Source organism: Magnolia sinica, chromosome 13 (assembly GCF_029962835.1).
Source record: "Magnolia sinica isolate HGM2019 chromosome 13, MsV1, whole genome shotgun sequence".
Classification (NCBI taxonomy): Eukaryota; Viridiplantae; Streptophyta; class Magnoliopsida; order Magnoliales; family Magnoliaceae; genus Magnolia; species Magnolia sinica.
The window spans coordinates 38365230-38375389 of NC_080585.1; the positions used below are offsets into that span (position 1 = coordinate 38365230).

The 10160-nt window shown below is 38.5% G+C and overlaps 1 protein-coding gene across 1 annotated transcript; it reads right to left on the reverse strand.

The window, feature by feature from the left end:
* Positions 1-5650: 5650 nt before the first annotated feature.
* On the reverse strand, positions 5651-9940 carry LOC131224232 (uncharacterized). The gene is made up of 5 exons (XM_058219767.1): positions 9845-9940; positions 9670-9762; positions 9480-9587; positions 9344-9394; positions 5651-5710 (listed from the first exon to the last, which is right to left on the reverse strand). Exons 1-5 carry the CDS (start codon positions 9938-9940, stop codon positions 5651-5653), a joined length of 408 nt encoding a protein of 135 aa, XP_058075750.1.
* Between the last annotated feature and the right edge of the window lie 220 nt (positions 9941-10160).

Here is a 10160-nt window from a genome sequence, read left to right on the forward strand (position 1 = left end):
GTTTAGGTTTAGGCATTTGAGAAGCTTTTAAGGTATAGGTTATAGGTTTAGGTTTAGGTTTAGGGATTTGAGAATAGGTTTGGGTTATAAGTTTAGGTTTAAGTTTGGGGATTTGAGAATAGTTTTAGGTTATAGGTTTAGGTTTAGGTTAAGCTTATAGGTTTAGGTTTAGGTGAAAGTTATTGGTTTAGGCTAGGTTAGGTTATAGGTTTTTGGTTAAGGTTTAGGTTATAGTTATAGGTTTTGGGATTTGAGGATAGGTTTAGGTTAGGTTATAGGTTATAGCTTTAGGGAATTGAGCATAGGTCAAGGTTTATGTTTAGGAAATCGGGTTCGGGTTCGGGACCGGGTTTAGGTTTGGGTTTTCAAGTTTAGGTTTAGGTTTAGGCTAGGGAGTTGAGATTAGGATTAGGTGTAGGTTTAGGTTTAGGCATTTGAGAATAGGTTTGAGTTATAAGTTTAGGTTTAAGTTTGGGGATTTGAGAATAGGTTTGGGTTATAAGTTTAGGTTTAAGTTTGGGGATTTAAGAATAGTTTTAGGTTATAGGTTTAGGTTTAGGTGAAGGTTATTGGTTTAGGCTAGGTTAGGTTATAGGTTTTTGGTTAAGGTTTAGGTTATAGTTATAGGTTTTGGGATTTGAGGATAGGTTTAGGTTAGGTTATAGGTTATAGCTTTAGGGAATTGAGCATAGGTCAAGGTTTATGTTTAGGAAATCGGGTTCGGGTTCGGGACCGGGTTTAGGTTTGGGTTTTCAAGTTTAGGTTTAGGTTTAGGCTAGGGAGTTGAGATTAGGATTAGGTGTAGGTTTAGGTTTAGGCATTTGAGAAGCTTTTAAGGTATAGGTTATAGGTTTAAGTTTAGGTTTAGGGATTTGAGAATAGGTTTGGGTTATAAGTTTAGGTTTAAGTTTAGGGATTTGAGAATAGTTTTAGGTTATAGGTTTAGGTTTAGGTTAAGCTTATAGGTTTAGGTTTAGGTGAAGGTTATTGGTTTAGGCTAGGTTAGGTTATAGGTTTTTGGTTAAGGTTTAGGTTATAGTTATAGGTTTTGGGATTTGAGGATAGGTTTAGGTTAGGTTATAGGTTATAGCTTTAGGGACTTGAGAATAGGTCAAGGTTTAGGTTTAGGAAATCGGGTTCGGGTTCGGGACCGGGTTTAGGTTTGGGTTTTCAAGTTTAGGTTTAGGTTTAGGCTAGGGAGTTGAGATTAGGATTAGGTGTAGGTTTAGGTTTAGGCATTTGAGAAGCTTTTAAGGTATAGGTTATAGGTTTAGGTTTAGGTTTAGGGATTTGAGAATAGGTTTGGGTTATAAGTTTAGGTTTAAGTTTGGGGATTTGAGAATAGTTTTAGGTTATAGGTTTAGGTTTAGGTTAAGCTTATAGGTTTAGGTTTAGGTGAAAGTTATTGGTTTAGGCTAGGTTAGGTTATAGGTTTAGGTTATAGTTATAGGTTTTGGGATTTGAGGATAGGTTTAGGTTAGGTTATAGGTTATAGCTTTAGGGAATTGAGCATAGGTCAAGGTTATAGGTATAGGTTAAGGTTATGCGTATAGGTTAAGGTTTAGGTTTAGGTTTAGGTTTAGGTTATAAGATATAGGTTTAGGGAATTGAGAATAGGTTAAGGTTTAGATTTAGGTTTTGGATTTAGGTTTAGGTTTTAGGTTTTAAGTCAAGGTTTAGGTTTAGGTTAAGGTTGAGGTTTAGGTTATAGGTTAAGGTTTTAGGTCATAGGTTTGGGTTTAGGTTAAGGGTATGGTACCTGCAAATACAGATATAAACAAGGCCATCCGACGCAAATGCCAGGCCCCTTCCAATGCTGTCCCTAAAAAATGGCCAGCTTCATCATGGTCATAACAGCGGTTCCCTCTTTCCAGGAAACCCCGCTCTTCCGAATAGCTCCGACGCACATCCGGGTCTCCTCCATTAATTTCGATCAAATACATAAACACGGCCTGTCCAAATGGCCAGGCCCCTCCAATGCTGTCCATAGGAAATGGACAGCTTACATCATGGTCATAACAGCGGTTCCCATCTTTCAGGGACCCCCGCTCAACATCCGGATAGCTCCGACGCACATCCGGGTCTACTCCATTTATTTCAAGCAAATACAGATATAAACACGGCCGTCTCCAATTTGCCAGGCCCCTCCAATGCTGTCCATAGGAAATGGACAGCTTCATCATGGTCATAACAGCGGTTCCCATCTTTCAGGGACCCCCGCTCAACATCCGGATAGCTCCGACGCACATCCAGGTATACTCCATCAATTTCGAGATGATACAATTAAATCCTAAATTAGTTACTCATCCAAGGTTGGATAGATTGTAATACTTTCATATTCTCACTTAAACTTCCACGCCGAAAATCCGCTAGCATCTCCCCATGAATCTCAGGATAAGTTGATCTTACGTTACATTCCGATGCCAAAAATCTAAAGCAATGTAAAGATATTTGGCATTGGATACAGAACGGAAGAAACATATCTAGAGAGAAGCAAGGAGATGAACCGCGGATCAGGCATGAACATTTAAATAGATTATATGAAAGCATACTATCCATCTAACATTGAACTGTCCAAAATGGGACAATTTGAGCGATTTCTATGCCACCAAAAACACACCATATCTATGTATGGCCCCATAGAAATCCTCAAATGAGTAACTAATTATCTAACTTACAAATCTAAAAATTACAACATAGGCACCATACACCCATGCTCAAGTGAACCAAGTCGAGCATTATTCACACGTGTTCAAGTGAACCAAGTCAAGCATCATTCGCACATTTTCAAGTGAACCAAGTTGAGCATCATTCACACATGTTCAAGTGAACTAAGTCAAGCATCATTCATAAAATGATCAATTGGATTGATTTAAGCATCATAAGCAAATGTTCTAGGAGGCTGATCTTAACATCATTACCACACATCCAGGTCGATTTATTTAAGCATCATAAACACTGTGTGGGCCACATCATTACCACACAACTCATGACTTGTGTGGGCCACACCACATACAAAAGTTGAGAGGGGTTACCCTCCATCAAAAGATTCCAAATTATTTTTTGGGCCCGCAGAGATGTGGTCCACAAATCCAGCCCATCAATTATGTGTGTGCCACTGGGATGAAGCCGTTAATTACATTGTGAGGGGCATGAAACTCCAATCCCAATTCCAATTCAAAGCAACCACAATCCCAACTAAGTGAAAATCCAGTTTCAACTAAGCTCACTAAGAAAACCAAAACCCAATTCTATAATGGCATTAGCTACCAAACACCCAACTGAAAATCCAAAACAACCCAACCAAAAAAACTTAAAAATCCAACATAAGTGCTAAAAAAAACTTAAATCCCATACAAAAATCCACCACACCCACCAAAAACAAACAACAGAATTCACAAACCCCCTCCCCAAATTACTACAAAACCATAGCAAAAAAGAAGCCCATGCAAGCCCCCACATTCAAAACCAAAATCCTTATCTTGTTGCAAACAAAACAAAGAAACCAATCCCCAAAAAGTCCAACGCAACCCAACAAAAAAAAATAAAAATCAACCACAACCACCCAAAAAACAAAAAACAGTCAACAGTTTGCTCATACATTAGAGCTGTGTGGAGCCCACCGTGATGTGGACATGCCATCAAACCGTCCATTAGATGCATCCCCAAGGTTAGGCCTTGATCCTAACACCCACCATTGAAATTTCTAGATGAAATGTGAGGTCCACTGTGTTGTTCTTATGTCATCAAAGCCATACATTAGATGTATCAAAGCCATAACTCTAGAAATTAATACTATAGGTGGGCCACCTCGGGTCACGTAGGCACGTGGACCATTGGATAGGAAGGGGTCACCATGGATTTCAGATGGCCCCAATAACACCCAGATCAGATAGTACTGTGGGTTATGCCCAACTACGGTGGAACCTATCTTTTCTGCTCGGAAATGAAATCTGGAGGAGTGGAGAAATGAAATCCAAGGAGGATATTTGCTCAAAAATCAGAAAATTTGGGCTGTTGTATCAGATTTTGGGGGTGAAACCGTGAGAAATTCAAAAGCTAAAGCATGTACGCAACCCAGCCAAAAAAAATGCGTAAAAAGCTATGCTAGAAATCTACTAAATCCCCACCATAACCAGTAAAAAAATAATGATAATAACTCGCAAAGCGTGAGAGAGAGAGAGAGAGGGACAGAGATCGAGATACCTGATGGGTTATCTCGTTGCTGCGGCTGGAGAGAGCCGAAGGCAGCCGCGTGAGAGAGAGGATGGGTTATCTCGTTGCTGCGGCTGGAGAGAGCCGAAGGCAGCCGCGTGAGAGAGAGAGAGAGATAAAGAGAGAGGGGAGAGGGAGGGGATTAGGGCGACAGAGAGATGGAAGATGGTTTTGGGTGAGACAGCGCCCGCCCGAATCTTTGGGAATTTTTTTGGGCGCCCAATTTTAAGCGAGCGCGCCCTAATTTTGGTGTGGGTGTGGTATGGCTCTGTGGGCCCCACCATGATGTGTGTCAAACATCTACCCCATCAGTCAGATGCACCATGCCATGGTGGGCCCAGGGATTAAAAATTAAATCAATCTATCACTTGTGTGGGCCACACCACATACAAAAGTTGAGAGGGGTTACCCTCCATTAAAACATTTATAATTATTCGTGGGCCCACCATGATGTATATGACATATCCGTGCCAGCCATCTACTTTAGCATGGAATTTTGAGGCATGAGCCAAAAAATGAGGCGGATTGAATGTTGAAGTGGCCCACACCAAAGTAAACAGTGGCCCAAGAAGTTTTTAGCAGTGGGGTGTCCAATAGATGTCCACCAAACATATATTAGTATTTAACAATCAAGTTAGTAATATTATTATGTTGATAAATTATGGAAATGACCTCGGATAATTGTGTAAGCAGAATATCCAAATCCTACTCGGGTCAGATACGTCGGGTAAATGGATATTCCACTGCCAGTCAAATGTGTGGCCCACTTGATCAATGGATGGATTATGAAAATTCAAGTGAGAAAATAGAGATTTTCAACAATTTTCGGCCTGGATCAGTCTTGGACCAAACCAATTTTTACTGTGCCTGAGTTTGGGTCTACTATTCTAGGCCTATGTCGGACTTGCGCCAGGCCCGTGCCTTTAGTCTGAGTATTAATGATCCAAAACTTTTATAGTCCCCAAAACGTTTTTAATGGTCAATGTTCATTCTACACTGTTTCTTCTAATGTGGTCCACTTGAGATTGAGTTATACCTCGTTTATTTTAGAAAGATAAATGAAGGAAAATCTTCAAGCCCAGTTCAAATAGGAAAAATAGAATAAAATTAAAAAATATAGAATCTCGTCATTCGTACCACACCTGGATTCTTAGCTTCAATTGTAAGTGTAAATGTTGTACTTGTGACATACCCTTGCTGTAACTGGGAAAGTGAAAAATAATTTTCTGCTTGTTGCAGGTGATTAAGGCACCGCTTTTTCTTGCCTTCACATCTAGAGTCGTTTGTTTCAATTTGTAGGTGAATGAATGTGTGTGTGAGAAGGTTAATAAAGCATCTTAGTTCATGAGTTACACAGAAAACAAGTTAAATTAGATAAAAGAAAAAAGAAAAAAAATCAAAGACCACTAGTGAATTGATTGCTGTACCATTTGAATTAGTTTCCAGTATCCGATTCTCCGAGGCAATCATTCTTGAAGCTGAAGCTCAAGGGAACCTGTTAAAGAAAGAAACATTAAAATTTTGAAATCTATGGGAGAAAGAAGTGCGCCAACTCCCAAGACTGAAGTATTCCAGCAGTCTTGCAGGCATGACATCAGCAGTTTTGGTTTCACATAGGTGGGCCCTTACGTACATTGTCACAGTGGTATATATTTAAGGCATTGGCATATCATTATAATGTCCCAAAAGAACATTCCCTACTAATGGATGGAACACCAACACCAAATCTGAAGCTTTCAGGCCATGCAACATCCATGAATCAGGCAAAATAATCAGGACCAACACAAATGGTTGAGATGAATGGTTAGGGCAGCTTTCACGCCATGCAACATCAGCATGTGGATGAGTGAACGAACGTCAGAAAATTTTGCAAAAAATGGACAGTAGCCTAGCTTATGAAAAGAAAGATGATAACAAGGGGTTGAATTAATCTATAATAAAATGTGATTATCATCTTATTTCCAAACTTACATACTTTCTCTAGTTTGATAGACAAGGTGATTTGCTTGCAAGCAGAAGCACCCAATGTTCTTTGAAATACATTCATTAATGAATTGTTGCACATGAATAAAATTTCAGATTTAGATATTCTCATCATAGGCATTGTCCAGACCCTTTCATGAGCTTGTCATTTCTAAGCTTGATCTTAAAACAGTCAACAGTTTCATAAGCTGGATTGCTGATGGAACATAAGCTTGCCATTCAGAATCTCAATATTTTTCTTGTGGTGTAGTCCACCTATGATTTATATCCGTATAATTTTACTTTTTTTTTTTGTAAATTACTAATCAAGTGCCCTAAAAGTTCTTGGTAAAATGGATAGATGGTGTTGATAAGCTAAATAAATTTCGATGCCCTCAGAGTTAACTCAATAGGCTTTTGATCATATCCAAAGATTAAAAAGACCAACAAATAAGGGGAACGGATTGGCTACTCCCCCAGACACCATCTAATGGTTAGTGGTTGGTGCTTTGTGGTCCCCACCATGATGTATTCATTTCATCCATGTTGTCCATCTATTTTAACAGATCATTTTACGGTACGAGACCAAAAATAAGATATATCCAAATCTTAAGTGGACCACATTACAGGAAACGGTGTTGAATGAGCGCCAACCATTAAAAATATTTTGGGAGCCATAAAAGTTTTGGATTGAGATGATTTTTGTTTTTCCGCTTCATCTAGGCCCGTATGACCTACTAAAACAAATTAGATGCCAAATAAACAGTACAGTGGGCCTTAGGAGGATTTTAATGATGGATATTCAATCACTATTGTTTTCATGTGGTGTGGTCCACCTGAGATTTATATACCTCTCATTCTTGGGCCCCACCATGATGTATGTTTTGTATCCACACCTTCCTTCCATTTGGAGAGATCATTGGGGCAATGTCCAAAGAATGAGTTAAATCCAAAGCTCCAGTGGAGCCCACCTTAGTTTTAGATGTAGCTGAAACTTGGTATGGCCCCTCATCCAAGTGGCATACACATAATGGATGGGCTGGATTTGTGAACCACATCTCAGTGGACCCAAAAAATAATTATGAATGTTTTAATGGAGGGTAACCCCTCTCAACTTTTGTATGTGGTGTGGCCCACACAAGTCAATTTTTATTTTTATTTTTAAATAATCTAGTAGCTGAAGTGGATTTTGATGTAAGTATAATGTTTGACCCTTTAAAATAAAAGGTGGACATCTATCTCTCAACTATTTCCTTTAATGCGTATCTCTAGGCTCAATATGAGGCTTAGTAGCCAATAATTATAGTGGATATTACATAAACATCACAGTGGGCCTCAGAAAAATCAAGAGTCATGCGCCCCATACATATATATATATATATATATATATATATATATATATATATATATAAATAAACTCTCTTTACAATTGGAGAAGTATGGGGGATTGAATTTTTTTGGCAGGGCCTCACCATAATGTATATGTAAAATCCACTCTGACAATTAAATGTGTAATCATTTAGGCCCGAATTTTTTTTTAAAAAAAAAAAAAAAAAAAAAAGGTTACATTACAAGAAATACCACTTTTAGCGACGAAAATTTTCATTGCTAAAAGTCAGATTTTCGTAGCTAAAACCATTTAGCGACGAAAATTTTCGTCGCCAACTTCGTCGCTAAAAGACCGACGTGCATGCAATTTAACAATGAAAAAATGAAATCGTCGCTGAAGAAAGACTTTTAGCGACGAAAATTTTCGTCGCTAAAAGTCTCTTTACGAGACTTTTAGCAGCGAAACTTTTCGCTGCTAAAAATTCGTTAGTTTTAGCGACGAATATTTTCGTCGCCAAAAAAACTATAAAACACTTTTAGCAGCGAAAATTTTCGCCGCTAAAAGTATTATTAAGTTTTTAGCGACAAATATTTTCGTTGCAAAAAACATAATTTTTCGCTGCTAAAATTTTATACTTTTAGCGACGCAACTATCCGTCGCCAAAAAAAACTGTGCAAGACTTTTTAGCAGCGAAATGTTTCGCTGCCAAAATCTTCTGTTTTAGCGACGAAAATTTTCGTCGCAAAAAAACTTTCGAAGCCTTTTAGCAGCGAAATTTTTCGCTGCTAAAATACTTTACAAGACTTTTAGCAGCGAAAAGTTTTGCTGCTAAAAGTATTTCTAAACTATACAAAACTTTTTAGCAGCGAAACTTTTCGCTGCTAAAAGTCTTGTACAGTTTTTTTAGCAGCGAAAATTTTCGCTGCTAAAAATTCGTTCCTTTTTAGCGACGATAATTTTCGTTGCAAATAGCAGCGAACATTTTCGCTGCTAAAAATTCGTTCCAAGACTTTTAACAGCGAAAATTTTTGCTGCTAAAAGTATTTCCATTTTTTACGACCAATATTTTCGTCGCTAAAAACCTTTACAATCCTTTTTAGCAGCGAATATTTTCGCTGCTAAAAATTACGATACTTTTAGCTACAAAATTTTTCGTTGCTAAAAGTCTTTTTTTTTAATATACTTCTTAAATTTGCGCTCAAAATTCCTGATATACACCTGTTAACAATATATTTCATCATATTCATCCTGATATACACCTATTGTATATATATTTCATCATATTCACATTCACATCTATCTAATTAAATTAATTCAAACCCAAACATAAACTACATTCATCCAAACACAAACAATCTAATCCGCACCACATTCATTCAAAACTTAACATAATAAACAAATATAAAAAAAAATCACACAGATGAAGGCGGAGGCGCTCGGTGGGTAAGCGTGCAGCGATAACTTGAAACATCTCCATCATCCGTTGCTCATGCTCCACCCGCATCTCCTCCATCCTCCTCTCTGGTTCCTCCCTCTGCCTCGTCAACTGATCGTCCATCCTCCTCTCCTGCTCCTCCTTCTGCCTCGCCAGCTGATCCATCATCTTCCTCTCATGCTCCTCCCTCTGCCTGTCCAGCAGATCTTTGATGTCATCAACGACGACTCATATTTGCTGAACCTCTCTCTCTGCGGTACCAGCTCGGCATACGGCATTGTCGCCAACAACGATGGATCGGCTGAAGGTAGCTCTAGCGGGTGCCATGAGCTTAGCACCATGGCCAAACCCATGCATTATCCGAGCGGATGTCAAGCACATGACTCGGGATCTCGGCTCACTCCGCGAGTACCATCGGGAGTGGGCTGACTGCGTAAGGTGTTCATCTCATCCTGTAATGAAAACATATGAATTTTCATAATAAATGACATTATTATAATTTAATGCAAATAAATTTTACAATGTAAGGATCTTTACCCAAATCTCGCTGGCTCTAGGATGTACCCAAGATCCTGTCGACTGCCGACAGTGAGTCCCTTTGTAGAAGTCTACTGGTCCGGGCTCCTGGCCAGTGATGGAATCTCGCTGCGCAATCGAAAAGACAATAGAATTAATATAAATGCATGGAAAGAATATATAAACGTAATAATTACCAGTACTTTCTTACCATGTCGTGACGAAGTCGTACAAATGACTTTGAACCAGCTACGTGGTTCACTTCTAACTTTCCTCTATTGTCAGAATTTATTTTGCTCCTCTTCTGAACATGTTATTCATAATACATTGTTATTAATTGTGAATTTAATTATTACGTTAAGATATCATAAATATGTAAATATTACCTGAAAAGAATCAGACAAAAACCTATCGCAGAGTATCCGCCAGTCCTCATCGGTCACGTGCAGTGGTGCGGACTGTACGGCCTCCTCGTAGCTCATGCACCACTTGTATTGCCGGTGTAACTTACTGCGGTAATCCTTGAACCACTCCTTCATCATGTCGTCGATGGCATGGGAGATATGCGGAACACTCAAATCCAAGTCAAATTTATCCTGCAGTTTTATAAATAATAGATTAAGATAATAAACTTATTAAGAAAATAACTTAACTGTAAATAAACTTTTATAAAATAAATTTTAAAAAACTAAAATTTACCTG